General features: G+C 47.1%; 10 protein-coding genes across 10 annotated transcripts; 6 read left to right on the top strand and 4 right to left on the bottom strand.

Moving 5' to 3' along the window:
• Positions 1 to 574: 574 nt before the first annotated feature.
• On the top strand, positions 575 to 1642 carry F4813DRAFT_302990 (uncharacterized protein). Its single transcript, XM_049240790.1, has one exon. It carries the CDS (start codon positions 740 to 742, stop codon positions 1475 to 1477), a length of 738 nt encoding a protein of 245 aa, XP_049094611.1. The 5' UTR covers positions 575 to 739; the 3' UTR covers positions 1478 to 1642.
• A 139-nt stretch (positions 1643 to 1781) lies between these two features.
• Positions 1782 to 3303, top strand: F4813DRAFT_302956 (NAD(P)-binding protein). The gene is made up of 3 exons (XM_049240789.1): positions 1782 to 2059; positions 2131 to 2266; positions 2332 to 3303. The coding sequence occupies exons 1-3, from the start codon at positions 2027 to 2029 to the stop codon at positions 3171 to 3173; spliced, it is 1011 nt and encodes a 336-aa protein (XP_049094610.1). The 5' UTR covers positions 1782 to 2026; the 3' UTR covers positions 3174 to 3303.
• F4813DRAFT_377241 (beta-lactamase-like protein) lies at positions 3291 to 4695 on the bottom strand. Its single transcript, XM_049245212.1, has one exon. The coding sequence runs from the start codon at positions 4381 to 4383 to the stop codon at positions 3433 to 3435; it is 951 nt and encodes a 316-aa protein (XP_049094609.1). The 5' UTR covers positions 4384 to 4695; the 3' UTR covers positions 3291 to 3432.
• A 458-nt stretch (positions 4696 to 5153) lies between these two features.
• Positions 5154 to 6996, top strand: F4813DRAFT_394454 (amidase signature enzyme; the record flags this gene model as incomplete). The annotated part of the gene is made up of 3 exons (XM_049247569.1): positions 5154 to 5194; positions 5301 to 6684; positions 6736 to 6996. The coding sequence occupies 3 exons, from the start codon at positions 5154 to 5156 to the stop codon at positions 6994 to 6996; spliced, it is 1686 nt and encodes a 561-aa protein (XP_049094608.1).
• A 410-nt stretch (positions 6997 to 7406) lies between these two features.
• Positions 7407 to 8476, top strand: F4813DRAFT_394453 (S-adenosyl-L-methionine-dependent methyltransferase; the record flags this gene model as incomplete). Its single annotated transcript, XM_049247568.1, has 4 exons — positions 7407 to 7439; positions 7515 to 7617; positions 7707 to 7847; positions 7908 to 8476. 4 exons carry the CDS (start codon positions 7407 to 7409, stop codon positions 8474 to 8476), a joined length of 846 nt encoding a protein of 281 aa, XP_049094607.1.
• A 616-nt stretch (positions 8477 to 9092) lies between these two features.
• F4813DRAFT_394452 (uncharacterized protein) lies at positions 9093 to 9584 on the top strand (the record flags this gene model as incomplete). Its single annotated transcript, XM_049247567.1, has 1 exon — positions 9093 to 9584. One exon carries the CDS (start codon positions 9093 to 9095, stop codon positions 9582 to 9584), a length of 492 nt encoding a protein of 163 aa, XP_049094606.1.
• Positions 9585 to 9673: 89 nt separating this feature from the next.
• F4813DRAFT_302902 (glycoside hydrolase family 31 protein) lies at positions 9674 to 13465 on the bottom strand. The gene is made up of 6 exons (XM_049240788.1): positions 12319 to 13465; positions 11819 to 12268; positions 11482 to 11745; positions 10880 to 11432; positions 10078 to 10822; positions 9674 to 10016 (listed from the first exon to the last, which is right to left on the bottom strand). Exons 1-6 carry the CDS (start codon positions 13217 to 13219, stop codon positions 9771 to 9773), a joined length of 3159 nt encoding a protein of 1052 aa, XP_049094605.1. The 5' UTR covers positions 13220 to 13465; the 3' UTR covers positions 9674 to 9770.
• A 274-nt stretch (positions 13466 to 13739) lies between these two features.
• On the top strand, positions 13740 to 15140 carry F4813DRAFT_377236 (uncharacterized protein). The gene has a single exon (XM_049245211.1). It carries the CDS (start codon positions 13916 to 13918, stop codon positions 14690 to 14692), a length of 777 nt encoding a protein of 258 aa, XP_049094604.1. The 5' UTR covers positions 13740 to 13915; the 3' UTR covers positions 14693 to 15140.
• On the bottom strand, positions 15038 to 17132 carry F4813DRAFT_302882 (DUF1776-domain-containing protein). Its single transcript, XM_049240787.1, has 3 exons — positions 17008 to 17132; positions 16401 to 16913; positions 15038 to 16340 (listed from the first exon to the last, which is right to left on the bottom strand). The coding sequence occupies exons 1-3, from the start codon at positions 17038 to 17040 to the stop codon at positions 15384 to 15386; spliced, it is 1503 nt and encodes a 500-aa protein (XP_049094603.1). The 5' UTR covers positions 17041 to 17132; the 3' UTR covers positions 15038 to 15383.
• Positions 17133 to 17896: 764 nt separating this feature from the next.
• On the bottom strand, positions 17897 to 18845 carry F4813DRAFT_377234 (uncharacterized protein). Its single transcript, XM_049245210.1, has one exon. The coding sequence runs from the start codon at positions 18828 to 18830 to the stop codon at positions 18348 to 18350; it is 483 nt and encodes a 160-aa protein (XP_049094602.1). The 5' UTR covers positions 18831 to 18845; the 3' UTR covers positions 17897 to 18347.
• Positions 18846 to 18934: the final 89 nt, after the last annotated feature.

Below are 18934 nucleotides of genomic sequence, written 5' to 3'. Positions count from 1 at the left end.
GTACTAGATAAAGCCTTATACTTGCCCAACTTTAATATATAATTTTTGTAATCGCCTTGTACCTGCTGATAGTGTATAGTAAAGTACGCCATCAGCCTCGCGGACCGCCCCTCCATTGGTGACTTATGCGACACTAGCTCTTTCATCGTTCTTTTAACATCCATAGCCTTCCTTCCACTAGAAGCTTAGGTAAAGAGTTTACCGCATTAGGTACATCATGATACGGTTGCCTATCGGACGGAGTCGCGCATCCAGGCTCCAACCATCCCGATGTCTTTATTAAGCGGCGCCAAGTTAAAAACCGAGTTCGATATTACATACCTAACCTACACATATTATCACATAATATTACGAAGTGTCAATTATCCTATGCGCGACTTTTCTATCTGCTATTCTGTTGCATGCTGAGACTTGATTGTCAATTATAGAATTGCTCATTTAGCCCCAACCTTTGCTTCCAATTAGTCATATGGTTTGATAGTTATAATGTAAATAAGAGTCAGTTAATATGACTTAGTTGAGTATGATTGAGCATAGCTATTCTCATGACTTTAAGTTACAAATGTTGAAATAGTTTGTGTTGCTTGGGGAGTAAAGACAACCAACATATATGACATGCCACCTTTCTTAAATCCAAACATTATTAAAGTACGAAATGACAAGCATATAAGTAGAGGAACTGATTTTAACTACTTACCTAATCTAATATGGAAAATTCGTTGTGATCTCAAATGTCACGATGGCGCTTCAAACTAACAGGAAAATTCAGCATCTGGCAACTCTTAATAACCAATTTCGCCTTCTAATCGACGACAACCATGTAGTATACGTAACCGTTGAACCAGGTATCTTACCAAGGGGTGATTGGTCATTCATAGATTTTCTCTCATTTCCCCCTGGTGACTGGAATCGGGGTCACATTTCAAAGAACCGACGCACAGGGAGTTTAGGTTTCTCATCCATCTCATATGATAGTGTTCCAGGAGTCGAGAATATATGGCACCATACATATATCGATCATTTAGAATTTGAGCGGATTGGTTCTCTGGGTCGGAACGTCTGCATAGTCACGCATCCCTTCTTCCACTATCCGGTAATCATCAAATTTGCTTCGTTTCCCTGTGAAATAGACTACATCGAGACTGAAACAACGATGTACCATCGACTTCATGGCACTGGAATTAGCCCTGGATTCCTAGGCCACGTAACGGAAAATAATAGGGGGGTTATCGGGTTTGTCTTACAGATTATCACGGACAGCAGGCCAGCAGAACCTCGAGATCTAACCATCTGCCAAGATGTCTTAGCAAGATTACATACTCAAGGCATAATGCATGGAAACATTCACAAGGATAGTTTCCTCGTCCAAGAGGGGAAGGCATTTCTGATCGACTTCGGGATATCATATTTGTGCGATGAAGGGAAGGAACATGAAATTGAATGTGAACATCTTGAACAGCTGCTGGCGGGTGCATAAGGAATAACTAGAGGATGAGCACATATAAACCAACCAGAATGGGTTGACATTAGATACAGGATAAAACTAATCTGATCAAAATTTGAAGCTGCTCCTCTTAGAGATGCTATGGTTGAAGTAAATTGTTGTTTATTGGGCACTTTTTAAGATTTCGATGGAGAAACAAGTCCGGATGCATTATGTAGTACCTCAAAAGATCTACATACCACGTACGGAATATTATTGCATTATTACATAATCGGCCGGCCAAGGATTTCCAACGTGGACCTCGGCATCTCCAGACTACAATTGCCGATTTCCCCATGGGGTGAGCTACAAGCTGCTAATCCTCATTATTCATCTATTCATTCAAAGCGCTACTTAGACATTTCATATATCTACCTGATACACAAGCGTCTCGTATATTAAATTGTACTTAAGCATATCTCTTTTTGCTTGTAACTAATTATTAAAACGTTGTATAATATCATTGGCTCGTCGCTTTAAGTCTATCTATCTGGCCCAGTGAATCCCTCAGAGTCGAGACCTCTGCAACGAATTATATACACTATGCGGGGAATCCAAGTCGGCCAATATGTCAAGGTGAGAAGAGATAAATATTCTCAAGTAAATTGGACAGGTTTCGGCTTCGAATATCACTAACACCCTCACAGGGCCCCAAAGAGCTCAAGATAACCGAGCTCCCAGACCCAACACCAAAACCAGACCAGTACCTCATCGAGGTGCACGCCGCGGCTACCAACTTCTTCGACATCTTACAGATACAGGGGAAGTATCAAAACCAGCCTCGTAAGCTCACACCAAAAACCAAAATCTAGGTAGTTTTATCATTGAATTCTAACACAGCGCCAAAGCATTCCCCTGGGTCGCCGGCGTCGAGTTCTCAGGCATCGTCCTCGCCACACCATCTACCTCTAAATCGCCCAAATTCCCAGTCGGCAGCCGCGTCTTCGGTGCCAGCCAAGGCGCCTACGCGACGCGCGTATGCGCTGCGGAGCACGAGCTGCTAGCCGTGCCGCAGGGATGGTCGTTTGCCGACGCAGCGGGCTTGTTCATCACAGCACCCACGAGCTATAGCGCACTAGTCCTACGTGCAGATGTAAAGGCCGGCGACTGGGTACTCGTGCACGCAGCGGCGGGAGGTGTTGGGTTGGCTGCTGTGCAGGTCGCTAAGGCGTTCGGAGCAACTGTCATTGCGACGGCGGGAACGCCGCATAAGCTGGAGGTTGCGCGCCGTTTTGGTGCTGACCATGTGGTGGATTATCGCGATCCGAACTGGCCTGATCAAGTGAAGAAGTTGACGCCGAAGGGTCGTGGCGTGGATATCGTGTACGACCCCGTGGGCCTAGTGGACAAGAGCACCAAGTGCGTCGCGTGGAATGGGCGCATTCTGGTGGTTGGGTTTGCGGCTGGGTCGATTGAGAAGGTAGCTATGAATAAGGTGCTGCTTAAAAACATCAGTTTGGTCGGTATTCACTGGGGTGCGTGGACAAAGTTTCAGAAGGAGGGGATTCCCGTGGTGTGGGATGGGATCAACAAGTTGGTTGAGCAGGGCAAGTTCAAGGGTACAGTATTCTCGGATAAGGAGTTCATTGGACTTGAGAGCATTCCTGACGCTTTGGTTGCGTTAGGAGGGAGGGAGACGTGGGGTAAGGTTGTCGTGAAAATTCCACAAGAGGGTGGGAGCAAGCTGTAAATTTCGAGAATTACATTGGTTGGGATTTATTGGCTCTGACATCGCAAACAATGCGGACATCTTGATGGACAGGTAGTGGGGTATTATATAGGCGCTCTATTTGTTCATTTAGAAGGCATTCATTTGCGTATTCTGAATTTTGGACGTTTATATTCGTCGATAACTGGGATATTCTGCTTAATGCTCACTAAACTCTCCGTGTCTGATTACAAGCCGAAGTCCAGACTAACCCAAGCTGCTTCTCCCCCTTTCCTTTCCTTTATGATATAGTTTCCTTTAGAAACGCATGGTTGCCATAACCCATATACTTAATCTGGATCTGCATGCTCTCCAGCACCCGACGCTTCATCTCTGGCACGGTCTTCATAATATCCATCTTGAGGAACGCCCCGTGTGTAGAGCTGAAGTCGTATTTCTTAAGTATACTCCACATCCGCTGCAGCTCATCCGGGGCCAAGGGGATCATGTTCGGAATACTCCACATGAACGAATAGCTATTCAGACCAGCGGGTCGGACCCGCGCAGCTCCTATAGCATCCGTATCCCAGCTGCCTAGCCCCGAAGGTGTTGTAACTAGCGTGTCGGCGATGAGTAGGTGTTCCTCGTACAGTGCCACAAAAGATCCTGGGAAATGACCGCCAAGCTTGATAGCTTTGACCCCGGAAGACTTGCCATCGATCTGTAAGTCAAGCTCTGTTCCTTCCACAAAGACCTGGTACGATGAGCTCTGCGTTGTCCATTGCTTATCCTCGGCAGCTAGGTAGATGGGACAGTCGAAAGCGCGGGCCCATTCTACGTGCGTCGAGTAATAGTGCGGATGAGAGATGACGATGGCTTTGAGACCACCTAAACCTTTAATCTTGTTGATAGTCTCGCCATCAACGAGAGTGAGACAATCCCAAAGGACGTTACCATTTACAGTTTTGATGAGGATGGCTCGCTGACCGATGCCTATCTTGGGCTCCGTATGAATAGATGTGAACCTGTCGTCATTTTCGAAGGGTGTCCATACGTTTTTTGCAGCCGCACGAATATCGTGAAGGTTGGTGAAAGCCTGACCAGTCGGTAACGTGAATTGACGAGGGTCGTCACAGATGAAGCACGTTTTCAACTCTTGCCTGTTCGCGGTAGGAAATTGTGTCCCGCAAGCTGTGCAGATGAGCCATGATTCTGTCCTCTTAGGATCATATGCGGGTTCACTGGATGCCATGTCTAGATGTGTTTGCTGTTCAGCCGAACCCGGGATCTATTTCCAATACTTGACACACTGATACAGATTATCGTTCATTTCGAATTTGATAATTCCCCTTTAAAGGCTTACGTTATGTCTATCCAAGAGGCAGACTTTGATGTGTCTTTGTAGATTATATAGAATAGTAACATTATTTGGGAGCTCTGCGGGGTGCATAGATGGGGAGGAGATTTGGAGAAGTGGGGGAAGAGTTCAAATTGATAGCTTGTATCTACATGAGCTGAAGTGACTAATAGAATTACATGTGTTTGTGCATTTGTATATTTCCATGTATATTCACTTTTAGTTGATGTGTAACACACTTCTACTACCATTGATTATATATATGTACCTAACGTACCTAGGTAACTAACGTGTCTTATCGGATATCGGATGCAAGTAGTACATATATTCTATTCCGTGTGCGGAAGTTGTAGCCGGTTATCAGCGGCCGGTGAAGAAGGTGAGCTGAGAAATGCGGGGGGATATCGAGCTCTATCTGGTTCGCGTAGGAGGGCGCGAATGAGCTGACCTTATCTTTCACTCCTGCTCCGGCATTCCAATCGCAACGTAGGTAGGTACATAAGACATGAGGTACATTAATAATAACTCAAATTCCCATCCTAAAGTTTTTTTTCTTCAGCTTCCATGCTTCAATGTTCTTCCCAATTAATATCTTGTCTTTTTGACGTCACATCTAAGTCGTCGTTAAAAAACAGGTGTCTAGGTATTCAGGTTCAACTAACAAGATGGTCTTCTTCCTCGACTACATCCAACATAAAAAAGACTGGTGAGCATTTCATCCCCGCCATTCTTAATTTCCTACCAATAATCCGTCACGAAATAACCGATTTCGGATACTCAAAATAAGAAGTCTGTTTCTCACAGTAAAATAGCAAGTTTAAGCAGGATGAGCGTGCAGAGAGACTTCGGGCCTTGACCAACTATCGTGGCCCCTTTACCCCTCTAGACCGGGATATTATCAATAAGCCCATCGAGGAATTAGTTGAAGATGTACATAAGGGCGAGCTTAAGCCCATTGACCTACTTCACACGTATGGCAAGGTTGCGCTCAAGGCGCATGAGAAGACGAATTGCGTAACTGAGGTTATGATATCTGATGCTGAACGTTGGATTGCGGACGGCTCTATCAACACTAAGGGTCCACTGGCCGGTATTCCGATCAGTTTGAAAGATACAATTAATGTTGGCGGGTTTGATTCGACTGTCGGCTATAGCAGCTTCGTCGGTAACAAGCAGCCACAAGATGGTGCTACTGTTAGACTACTCAAAGACGCCGGTGCTGTTCCCTACGTCAAAACCAACTTACCTATTACATTGCTCAGTTTCGAATCCACAAATGACGTCTGGGGACGATGTACCAATCCACACAACAGCAAATACTCTCCTGGAGGATCAACTGGTGGTGAAGCAGCCCTATTAGCGTTGGGCGGACGAATTGGAATTGGAAGCGATGTTGCTGGCAGTGTCCGAGCCCCAGCCCATTTCTCCGGTATCTACAGCCTGCGATGCTCAACTGGACGATGGCCGAAAGCAGGCTTTGCGACAAGTATGCCTGGCCAAGAAGGCGTGCCAAGTGTATACAGCCCTATGACCAGAACCTTGAATGACCTGACGTATTTTACCCGTGCTGTAATTGGTATGCAACCATGGAAGTACGATCACTCTGTTCATCCTATACCATGGAGACCCGACGTAGAAGAAGAGTATGCGACAAAAAGCAAATTCCGCGTAGGCGTGATGAGGACCGATGGTGTGGTTGATCCGAGTCCTGCATGCGTGCGAGCACTTGAAAAGGTGGAAATTGCCTTGAAGGAGGCTGGCCACGAGATTGTTGAGGTTGACGTACCATCGCCATACGAAGCACTTCGAATTGGTGCTCTCCTATTGAACGCCGACGGCTGTAAGGTATTCAAGTCCTTTTTCCGCTCTGGTGAATGGAACGACCCGGGAGCTCACCAGATGGATTGGCTTATACGGCTTCCGCGCCCTTTCAAATTTATCTATTACCTATGGGTCAAGTACGTCCGAGGGGATGATATCTGGGCTGGTCTTGTCAAGGATTGGCATGAAAAGAGCGCGTATGAACAGTGGCAATTGGTTGCTCAGCGTGAGGCATACAAGGGCAAGTTCTTTGAATGGTGGAATAATGCGGATATCGATTTCTTGATCACACCTCCTAATGCGACACCAGCCGTGCCCCACGACGGTATGAAGGAAGCTGTGAGCAGTTGTGGCTACACATTCCTCTTCAACATTGTAAGCGAATTCCTAGACCCACGTTTACTTTGGCCATACTAAACAACATAGGTCGATTATACTTGCGGCATCATTCCAGTGACACATGTTGATAAGACTCTCGACAAGCTACCGCCTACCTTCAACATCAAGAAACTGAATGGTGTTGCTCAAGGTGCATACAAACTTTATGACGCCGAGGCGATGCACGGATTACCAGTGGGCGTCCAAGTTGTTGGACGAAGGTTAGAAGAGGAGAAAGTACTTGCCATTATGAAAAGAGTCGAGGATGCACTCGGAGACGACAAGTATCAGCTGCTCGATATAGATTGATGGTTTCCGACTGGGACATTGTTGTAGATCCGACGATTTTATAAGATACCCTGCTTGCAGCGGTTCCACGGCAACTATATTATTAGACAAGCCACTCAAGCAAGACCAGAATTCAACGAATTGCTACTTGTTTCCAAAGCTTTCGTGGAATCATGTGCACATCATCCCTGGATATGTTGGAGATGGTGCATTGTTATGAGGTAGGGAGGACTCCGATCTCGGGCGACCTTACGGCTGGTTGGTACGGGTCCCTTATATAAAAGCTCCCTAGATTCCGAATAGACTTGAACTAAATATACTATGAAGTCAATTGAGGAATATTAACCCATAAACGGTATATATTATAATAACAATAATAAAAAGTCACCCACGAAGCGACCGATTCCTATCCTCAGAACCTCACCCCCATAATGGCGGAAAAGAAAGACCATTGGTCCACCGAGGTAGGTCGAGCGAGAGCTACTAGTTAGATATAAGATATTCTTGTATATATATTCTAACAAGACTACACAACCAAGGCGTATCAACACTCGGCCTCCTTCGTGCCGAAGCTCGCCACAAAGATTTTACAGTGGCTCGATCCGCAGAAGGACGATGTGATCCTGGATATCGGTTGTGGTGGTAGGTTTCCTGTTATAAACATACTTACCTATACTAGTACTTCTTCTTAAGACTAGTTGGCTCCAATGCTTACCGCAACCATTATTTAGACGGCGTGATCAACATCCAGTTGCAAGACATCCTGGCCCAGGGTAACGGCAGCATTCACGGCACGGACGCATCGCCGGCTATGATCGAGGCAGCGACACAAGCAGCTAGCAAGGCCGGTGCATCGAAGTGTACCTTCGAAGGTAAGCATAGAAGCCCATATTTGCATGAGTAGCAAACTTACACGACTAACACAAACCTAGTCGTCGACGCCCTTGAGCTAGCGCGGGTGCAACACCTACAGCGCGGGCACTTCACCAAGATCTTCTCCAACGCAGCGCTCCACTGGGTCTTCGGGTCCTCCAGAGGCGACGCAGAGCGCCAAGCCTCAGTATTCCGCGCAGCACGAGACGCCCTAGCTCCTGGCGGCATCTTCGCATTCGAGATGGGCGGCCTCGGCAACGTAGCCGAGATCCGGGCCGCGCTGCTGGGGGCCGTAACGCGACGCGTCGGGTTGTCTAAGGCGATCGAGCACGACCCGTGGTTCTTCCCCGATGAGGCGTGGGCCACGGATATGCTAGAGGACAAAGTCGGGGGGTGGAAGGTCGAGAGGGCGGAGCGTGAGTATCGTCCTACGCAGGCTGGTGCGGGTGGTGTGGAGGGGTGGGTGAGGTTATTCGGGGCGCAGTTTTTTGAGGCGCTGAGCGAGGGGAAGGAGAGGGAAGAGTGTATTAAGGAGGTGGTGGATGTTCTGGAGTTTGTGTGTAAGAATCCGAGCGGTGGGTTTCATCTAGGGTATGTGAGGTTGAGGGTTTTGGCGAGGAAGTTATAAATGTGGTTTTTTTCCCCTACAGCCTGTAGATGTTTGCGGTAGGGGAATCGTATGCTATCCGGTAACATTTTTCGCAGAAATCTGAATACGAAGACAAGTAGGGTCAGTAAAGACAAGAATACCTAGGTAGCTTCACGACCTCTACATATTGAACTACTCTTCAACCGAAAGTGTCAAGTAGCTCAGAAGAGACAAGCAAAATATTACTGGCTTAGTAGCTTATACAAACGAAACAATGAAGACATCGTCATGTTTCCTGATACATAGTATCAACTAAATGATTTATACATAAATGGGTATTTAACATGACCGCTTCATTCTCATACAACAAGTGAGAAAAAGTCAAAACAATAACAGCTTAGATTTAACTTCTAATATGAAATACGTGACGTCATCATCTGATTTGTCTCGTGGGATATTCATCTGATCTCCTCTAACTCATGACCTAAATACCTAACCTAGGTTAAATATATATACCTATCTTCCTTAGAATCATACAAAATACCATGTAACATCTTCACCAGGTAAAATAGTATTCACCACATTTCTAATTACCTCATTGAATCTTCCTGTCACTAAGAATATATTCACAACGTACAACGTACAACGTTTAATCATGTCTAATTCATCTAATACGATGCTAACCCCAACACCCAATTCCATCCGCGCCCTCCAAGCCATCAGCATAGCGCTCCTTACCACCACCGCCGGGGCCAGCGCAAGCCTCTCCGTCTTCCTAGTCCCGCGGCTCATGGAATCCCCCACACCCCTCATGGTGGGGCAGTTCCTGCGCGCCATGTCTTCCGCTCGTCGACGATTGACGATCCCGCTAATACTTCCGGGCGTCCTGCACGCGTATCTCGCGTATCTGGTACCCGGAAAGGCGCGCGTGTACGCCATTGCGGCTGCCCTGACGCTCAGCACGTTGCCGTGGACGCATTTCGCGATTACCCCGCTGAGCCATGAGATGGAGGAGCGGGTTATGACTCTGGATGCGGAGTCCGAGACTGCACACCAGTTGGTAGATTCGTGGGCTACGCGGAATTTGTATAAACCTGTTGTGAATCTTGCAGCTGGTATTATTGGGTTGTATGCCGCCATGTGGTAAGGAGTGATAACGTAGCTTTGGCTTTGGCACAAGACTCCGAGAAAATTAAGAATAGGGGCGACAAATTTGTCGGTTTTATTGACTCGAGGCGACGCTGACCTATTTGAGCAGAAGGACTATCACGGATTTAAGTATGACATTACTAGGATACTACTGCAATTAAATAAGATGCCACTATCATTATATTCAAGACCAAGTCAAAGTCCATTTATCTGACCAAGCACCACCTACCGTTAACTTGTCGAGATCCGTAATCGTTAGGACTTTGCTCGAGTCCTGTAAGGTCCACGCGCTAGTAGAAACCTCTTTTCCGTTTAACTCTACTTTAGATACGGGATCTTGAGCTCCTAGGATCGTCACATTGCCCAGCATATTCTTGTCTTCGAAATTTCCGCGAGGCGTGGCCTTCAGTGACGAGTTTTCAACAGTGAACTAGTTAACAGAAGTTAGCAGTTTTACCCACTTGTGAACAACGGAAAATTAGGAATCTTACATCAATCCATGTAGTAGCATTGGGCACAAGGCTCTCTCCATCATCAAGGTACAGTCCTCCATTGGCACGTCCGTTACCATCTAATGCAACAAGGAGACTCCAGGGACTAGCTCTCACGGCTGCGGTGGTTAGACCTGGTTCTTGCAACGGTATGACTTTTCCTCCTCGCACGTAAACCGGGATATGACCTAGCGGCGCATCAATAGTGACGTTTTGCCCAGGCGCAACTCCTGCGATTGACGTTTTGTTGTACCAATCATACCAGACGGTACCAGAACCTACGCCAGGGAAAACACCGTCGACGGTCGTAGCACCCTGGACTAGGCAAGGAGTAACTAAGACCGCATCACCGAGAAGGAACTGCCTATCGGCGTTAGCTAACCATGGCTCATCCGGAAACTCCCAGGCCAGAGCGCGGAGGGTCGTTGAACCAGTAGAATGGCTGAGATAGAAAGTCGTGTATATGTATGGTAGCAACGCGTATCGGATCTTCATGGCCACTCTAGAAGCTTCCGCTACAGATGGCCAAAGGTACGGCTCCTGACTAGCAGCCCCTTGCGTATTGTGATTCCGGTAGAACGGGAAGAAAGCAGACAATTGCATCCAGCGGGAACACAACTCTTCGTCAACATCGTCGGCAAACCCGCACGTGTCGACGCCGAACATAGGGATACCGAAAAGGGAGTAAGATAGGCCTTGTGGGATGGAGAAAAACAAGAACGCCCAGAGAGAATAGTTATCGCCCCTATTTTCACGGTGAGCTATGTTTTAAGAGTTGGCAAATTAAATAGAGTTATCTTACCCCCAGTGACCAGCCCATTTTCCAGAGCCTGCAAACTGAGATCGTCCGATAATGAATGGCCGCTTCTCAGGGAAGACATTCAAGAGGGCATGATAGGTAGCGTTCAGAATTTGATGTCCGAATAGGTTATGGACGTCGTACTCCATGATCCCACCGTGGTGTGTCGCATTGGGGCTAACGGCATGGACGGCAAGATCCCCGTGGAAATTGTTAACAGCGTACGGGGGCCAGTTGACGTTCCGAACACCCGGCGTCGGGGTACTACGAAGATATGAGATCGGAGTAGGATCTTCTCGGACTTCAATAGCTGCTTTCCTAATGTTGGTTGGATCGACACTCTCAGGGAACTGGCGGATCTCATTTCTGGTCTCGCTTGGAAGGGCCATGTTCCGTTCATCGCTGCCACAACTTCCCACGCAGAATGACGAGACTTCCGACATGTCGATCCAGATACCGTCGAATTTGATCTTACTATAGTACTCGGTGACCTCGGATATCCACCACTGGTTGGCTCCAGTACCATTGAATAAAGCACCAATCCAGTCAGGGAAAACTAGATACATTAGCACAGCTATGGGAGAAGAGTGTTTGAAGACACATACCAGTGAAACCGGGCCAAACCTCTCCCACGTAGATAGACCCGTCAGGGTTAAGTAGAAAGGCATCTTGCTCAACACCTCGATTAAAAGGGGCATATGCATCGCTGGAATTAGTGGGATCCGGCACATATATAGCCGAGTCGATGATAGGCACGTAATGTTGATCATTTTGATGCAGGCGTGACAGAAATTCGGCCCCTTCATTATAGCTAAAGCGATCTAGGTCGTTTTCAAAATCTCTGTACCCTTTCATGTAGTCGATATCGGCTACGAAGTGTTAATGATAAACTTTTCATAGCTACCAAAGGATTCTAGTTAAAAAAACGGTACAATGACTTACACCAGATTGTCTCGAGAGGGATTTCGGATTTGGCAAAGTTGTCAATAACGTTTTGGAGTTCAGTCCAGTTATTATAACCCCATCTGCACTGGTGGTAACCAAAGGTCCAGTACTGCTGCATCGCAGGTAATCCAATCGCACTCTTTTGGTACGACTTGGTAATTTTATCCTGAGTAGGGCCTTCGTAGAAGTAGAGATCGATACTGCCACCGAGCGCTCTCCACGTAATGTTGGTTTCTCGTAGCAAGACTTCCTGAATATGGGCGCTGCGTTGAAAAACACCGTGGGTATACGACTTATACTGAGTCGACTTATCTGTAGCATCCGGAGCATATGATAGAGCCCCTGTAGATTTGTCTACCTCAAAATAACGAGTATCAAGATAAATAGGATGATTTCCATAGATATTGGCATCGATGTTATCGCCTACGTCAGCTGCGAAGAAGGTTCCTGATATTAGTTAGCATATGCTAGAGTCTAAGAAAACAGGAATGATATACGAGTAAGGTTGTTTCCAAGCCTGAAGCCATGAATTACCTCGCCAAGGCCATACAAGTTGTAATTCTCAGGCAAAGACGAGCCGAATTCAATGAACTGGTTTTCATAAACCAATCGGGAACCTTCCGTAGTAAACAAGACATCGTTGGTGCTTCTTCTAGTGACTTTAAATGAGAATGTAGGCTCGTTGCTCCAAGTGAAGTCAAGATCGCTATCCGAGGAGTCAAAGTCTTCTTCGACCTGAGGTTTTGGAATCAATTCTTCAGGGAGGATAAACCAAGTATAATTCTCAGTGCCGATGTAGTGGGGCAGTATCTCGACGTGCAGTCGATCCACCGCTTGATACTCAACGGTTAAGCTCAGAGCTTCGATGTCGGTGCCATAAACATTGCAAGCTTCTCCAGCCAACGTGAGTTCTGCCGTAAAGCCATTACTCGTGTTTTTCACATTAGAAGCTACATAGCCTGGACAGACAGTTTGGGGGTTGATGGCTTGGGGATCAACGATATTGGGGATGATGGGTTGACCAACGTCTGGATTGGGATCGGGGTCATCTTCAGAGGTGAGGGCATATCTTGTGATTGGCGATGTCGGCTGTCCTGGAACGAGGCTCGACAGTGACAGTAGAGTTGCTAACAGCAGCATGATATATCGAATTATTGCTCCTCTATTCAATCTTCCAGAACACCAACTCCATGTGATTACGAAGGATGAAGCAAGACTCGAAAATAGGAGCAGACGAGAGGCGATATTTAATTGTTCATACCAGGAATCAAGCCGGATTATAAATGACATAAGAAATGTATCAAGACTGAGAGAGTCGGCAGACTGTTCGGCGATGGTATACGTGGTACCACTCTGACTGGGCGGAAGCCACCGACTTATAGAGCTGAGTATCTTCATGTTGAGTCTGTTAGTATGATTAACTGCCCAGGTACCCAGCTATGATGTATCTCCAAACAAATAGTTTCTACGCAGGGTGTAATGAAGTCATAATGTAGGTAGGTAGGCAGTGGTACTAAAACGCTATCTCTTTATGAGGATGACATGAATTGCTGTTGTAACGTGTTGCATCACTAGAATAATTGTAAAGACAATTGCAGTCGGTGAACAAGACGTAGAATAACTCAAAAAATGGTTACGATCTCCAAATCCCTGCATTCTTATGCAATGTCGATCCATCCGGGGACGCATCCAAACTTTATGTAAAAAAGCTCTTTTTATCTGCGGAATACCACCGATAAATACGACCGATGTTGCTTCTTGAAGTCCGCGGGCGGACAAAATGTATATAGTTACATATCCCGCGGTTTATCTATACTTATGTGTTTATAGCATATAGTCTAGTATCAGAAGCGACTTAATTTTGCCCCACATAAGCTTTTACATAGGTACCTACTGTTAGCTCATCGTAATTCGCATTTCCCGACATTCCAGTCTTGTACTAAAACATCACCTCTAAATAATTCGATTACAGCTTATTATTACCGGTGGTTCGACGTCACCCAAGAATACCTAGGTATATTGTTGTAAACAGTGCCAATCCACAAAGGAAAGCGATTGAGTATAGCCAAACACAATCAGTTACTACCTCCCGCCATGGCTTCGCCAATGGCACCTCCGCCGCCTTCCGAACTCGCGAAGCAGATCCTCGAGCACAAGGCGCCCAGCTACACCTTCAGTTTCTCGCCATTCCTACGTTCTAACTACGGCCACGGATTCCCGCCAAATAGACCTGTATGCAAAGCGTTTATAGCAGGACACTGTCCATTAGGCACGTCATGTCCCGACCGTCACGTCGCGCCCAACGCGGCCAGCAGCACCAACGCCAGCTACAACTCCCTGGTATGTAAGCATTGGCTGCGAGCTCTGTGCAAGAAGGGCGAGAGTTGCGAGTTCCTTCACGAGTACAACCTACGTAAGATGCCCGAGTGTAACTTCTTTGTGCGCAACGGGTACTGTTCCAACGGCGACGAGTGCCTTTACCTACACATCGACCCCCAATCTAAACTACCCCCCTGCCCACACTACGACCGCGGCTTCTGTCCGCTGGGCCCTAACTGTTCCAAAAAGCACGTCCGCCGCAAATTATGTCCCTACTACCTAGCCGGCTTCTGCCCCGACGGAAAGACCTGTAAGGAGGGTGCTCACCCGAGGTGGGATAAGAATCTCGAGAAACCCATCGCCAAGGCCGACGTCATACCCGAAGAGCCTATCAGAAGAGATGACGGTTTTATGGATGAGGACCAAAGAGACTTCGGAAGACAGGATAGGGATAACAGGGGGGGTCGGGGCGACAGATTCGGTGGCGGGCGTGGCGGTCGGTGGAGAGGGAGAGGCGATAGGAAATTCGGGCGTGGAAGAGGCCATCACTAGAGATGATGCGTCTTGGCATACATATATACGGGCAGGCAGACGGAACGGTTGCTATGCCGTAACACGTCTCGATATACCGCCTAGGCTCGAACGAACAGGTGGGGTTTGCTGCTACCAATTTCCGCCCGTATGCAAACATTTTGCTCGCCTCGGTTGACTCGTTTCTAAGACAAGGCTCATAACCCTTGAGGCATTCGATATAATCGAGCTAGTTGCCGTAGGCGGATGCTTGCAAACCCAATACATTCGAGCATGAAATAATCCTAAATTGAAATTTTAGGATTATCGTCAACGACGAGGGTAGCAGTGGCCAGCCACTGTAAAAAAGACCCAAGGAAAAGGCGATAGGGGAGGACCTAGGATACCCCCAAGATATACTACTAATATAGCAATCAAGCAGTCGTTACCAATGACATCAATCAATCAAGACTGCCAGTTTGTTATAAACCATCTATGCATTCGTGTGAACTAAACAAGTTATATAAGCCACTATCCACTTAAAAGAGAAGCGAGATATATCCAAGCATTTGAAGGGGGCCATGCCATCCAGTCTCATCACCTGCCATATGTACAGCCTTTGTAAATCCCGTCGTCCTATTCATCAATCATCACGACGCGACGCCAGCCAAAAAGCAAACCGCCTAACCCTTCCCTTAACCTAACCTTGACCCTTGTAGATTTCTCAATATTGCTATGATTTCCAGACGTTATGCCCATCATGATCCTTCGCAACGGCAATAAACTCGCTGCCCTCGCCAATCTCGCTCCCAGCGCTCTTCTCGCTGCCACTGCTACCGCTAGCACTATCCGGGCGCGCGCCTCCCTCCCAAGCGCTGAGCTCATCCACCTTGCGAATTCCCATCATCCACGCCACTAGACTACGAGGAGCCCAGCGGCCGACGAACCCATAGAGACCGGCACCGAGGCCTACACGCACCACGTCGCTCTGATTCGAACCGTCGATCACGTCGAACACAGTGTTATGCAGTTCCCGCAGGGAGCTGCCGCGTAGTCCGCGGATGCGGCCGGCTGAGATGGCGGACGACGACTGCGACATGAAGTTACGACCGTATGCGTTGCGTGCGGACTCCGGCCACTGCAGCGTCTCGACCGGCGACGGCGGTAACAGCGGGTGTAGACCTGTCGTCGGAAGAGTTGATGCGTTTGCTCCAGCGGGGCCTGCACGGACCGGCGTGAACCCCACGAAGTCGAAGGTGCCGAGTTGCATGTGCGTTACGGGGATAGCGAGGGGGCTCAGTTCCGCCGTTAGAACCTCCGTAAAGGCGGAGAGGGCGGAGCACACGGTTGCTTCGGGGGCGTGGAACGGAGGGTTAATCGAGGAGATGATAGAAGGTGTGAAGACGAGGACTCGGGGTGTTCCAGTGGTCTCTCCTTGGGGCGTTATTCTAGATGTGAGAAGAGGTAGGAAGGACTGGATCGTGAGGATAGGATGGAGGAGATGGGTGTTGAAGAGATCGGCAAAACTCGAGGGAGGAATCGTAGCGATAGGGGAGGTCTGGTAGTTGAGCGAGGGGATCAGGATAACCGCCTTCAACACTAGATAGGTCGGCTTCGCTCGCGGGACCGCGGCATGCGGGGTTTGGAGATAGGCGGCGAACCGTTCGATAGCATGACCAGCATTCGGAGGCTATACCAACATGTTAGACACAAGATACGTCGAGGTGCTATTTCGGCTTAGAATACTTACATCAGTTATATCGATACCCAAGGGTCTAATGTCGGATCGTGAGAGGCTCTGCACAGTGACTTCGTCTTCGATAGTACTGCAAACAATATATACGATGAAGCCCCTCCTCTCTAAATCCAAGGATAAAGCCTTGGTCAGCGGTAACGTTGGCGATCCGGCGATGACGACGACCTCGAGTCTTCCACCATTTCGAGCACGCCTCGCCCGACGAGGTTTACGGAGCTGCTTAGTATATCGTATTGTTCTGTATGTTATATATCCAGCAGTAACCACCACTACGCCGCAAAGTATCTTATGGCGAGAGATCCAATTTTGTATACTCTCGTATGTGGTCATCGGTATGATCTCGGCGGGCGGTGGTCGAGCAGTAGGTTTTGGTCGCACGTATTCGGGCACCCATTCCGCTGACGATAGAGTATCCCTGATCTCATCCGCAACTTTGTCTACTGTCTTGTCGACATAGTCGGCAACCTCTCCGGAGTATCGCCGGATCTGGTTGGGGATGGACGAGAGCTGTCACATGTTTCCTCTGTTAGCCTTTTCTTTTCTATTCATTTCGATGTGCAACAAAGTGCCAGGCGAGGATATTGAACTATAGGGCACTAACCAAGTCCAAGAACTGCTGGTCGTCGGCAGACATGACCGGATATCAGTTGTTGATATTTCCAGGGTTAAATGGTGGATTGAGGATTGGGTATTGATGAAGTTCGGCGAAGACGGGCAATGTTGATTTTTTGAAAGACAGCCCGCCTCGTATGGACCTATCGATTTATCTTATCAAGTTTCTTAGGTAACTTTAGCACGTACCACATGGCAAATGCGGGATGATGCCATCCCCGCATGCACTTAAAATAAACCTAGACTCGGAGAGTACCGAGGTACTTAGACATAGCGTTGAGAACTTAGATACATCCCCCCTTTTCAACAACCAGATAGGTACATGTTCAATGCAATTTAAACTCTTTCAAGTTCTATTTGACGAGAAGAATCAAGATGATCATTGCGGAAGAAACGCAAGCTTCTTATGTAAGTTGATTAATAATCACCTTCTAGTGTTGATATTGAATAACGAAATGCATACCTACCTACCTACCTATGTATATTAGTTATTATAAAGAATTAAAATAAAAGGTTGTAAACTAAGCTCCTGCGACATAATGGTAGCAATTCATGATTCCATACTTAGCGAGAAGAGTATACGTTGCGCTTAGTCCCTATACGCCATGGCATACATATTGTCGCTTGTCAAGTCACTATTAAACCTAAATGCAACTTACGCATTTGATAATGACTAGGTAGGTTTTAAGTTGCAAACCGGACACCTTTTGTTCAAGAGTACCTATTAGAAAGTGTAAAATCATAAACTCCTCAGACTTACATTCATCATCCACTAGAAATATAAGGTGCCAAAGTCCAATCCTAATAGCTGTGAACTCCCATATTTACCTAACCAGCCAAGCTTCTATATCAGAAATTCTTTTATGATAAACTAGATACCTAACTGTATTTTTAAACATGTACTAAACTTCCTAGTATTATTTACCTGTGTCTCAACGCCAATAGAACTCGGCGTTCACCATATACGAGATAAAGGAATGTTATTATACTAGAAGATACAAAGACGTTAAGGAAACAATCATGACAGACACAATAGATTGTATAATACAAAGGGGTTCATGGTATACGTTTTATTACAGTAGAGAAGAGAACCCTGAAATAGAACCTAATAACCCCCTTATCCTGTATCACAATTTGGTAACAGGCAATAAGCATCCCCCCAAACCACTTAATGACCTCGCATTGGTCCTAGGACATATGATCGTAGTCCATCCCGCCTAATCCACGGCGCTCCACAACAAGCCCCTCCATGAAATTTCCGCATGTTTCCTCGTTCACTATCTGTCCATGGTATCCGGCACTAAAAGCCGAACCTCTGCGAGCTTTCCTTCACCAGGTTGCTTCGGGCCATGGCTCCTTTATCACATCATAGATGCCCTTAGACTTTTTGATACAATCCTTTAGGTCGACAGAACGGCGGATAAATTCCGGATTGAATAGCGTCATTCGCTGGTCGCCGTTACGTTTAAGGATGAAGCCGAGACGTTTACGTAAGGTATGTGCCCATTGAGGATTGAATGTGCCACGCAGTTCTATCTTCCAGGCTTGCCAAAAGCACCGAATCATACCCTTGACGAACCATGTGTCTTCGTAAACTTGGCAGCGGCGGTATTGAAAACCGTCCACCGACATGTTGTCTTCTGTTCTGAGGTAGTCGTGGCAAGGATCGAAATAAACCGTGACTATTTTAGGCTTGACTTGTCCCTGAAAAAGATTATAAAATATTCCATTCCATTTGCTGAAGTCTTTGTGGTCACCCCGTCCCCGACAGTCCCAGGCACCTCCCCACATCGAACACTTGTAGTCGATCATGATTTCTTGGATAAGTCGAAACACCCTTACTGGGGCCACCCTAGTGGGGGCCACCCATTTCCCATACAAAATCAACGATTTCGCATATTTATATTTAATTCAAG

This window comes from Daldinia decipiens (assembly GCF_022478715.1).
Source record: "Daldinia decipiens strain CBS 113046 unplaced genomic scaffold F4813scaffold_62, whole genome shotgun sequence".
NCBI lineage: Eukaryota > Fungi > Ascomycota > Sordariomycetes > Xylariales > Hypoxylaceae > Daldinia > Daldinia decipiens.
Note: the sequence above shows the minus strand (reverse complement) of the source record. Positions and strands in the feature narration are given on the sequence as shown.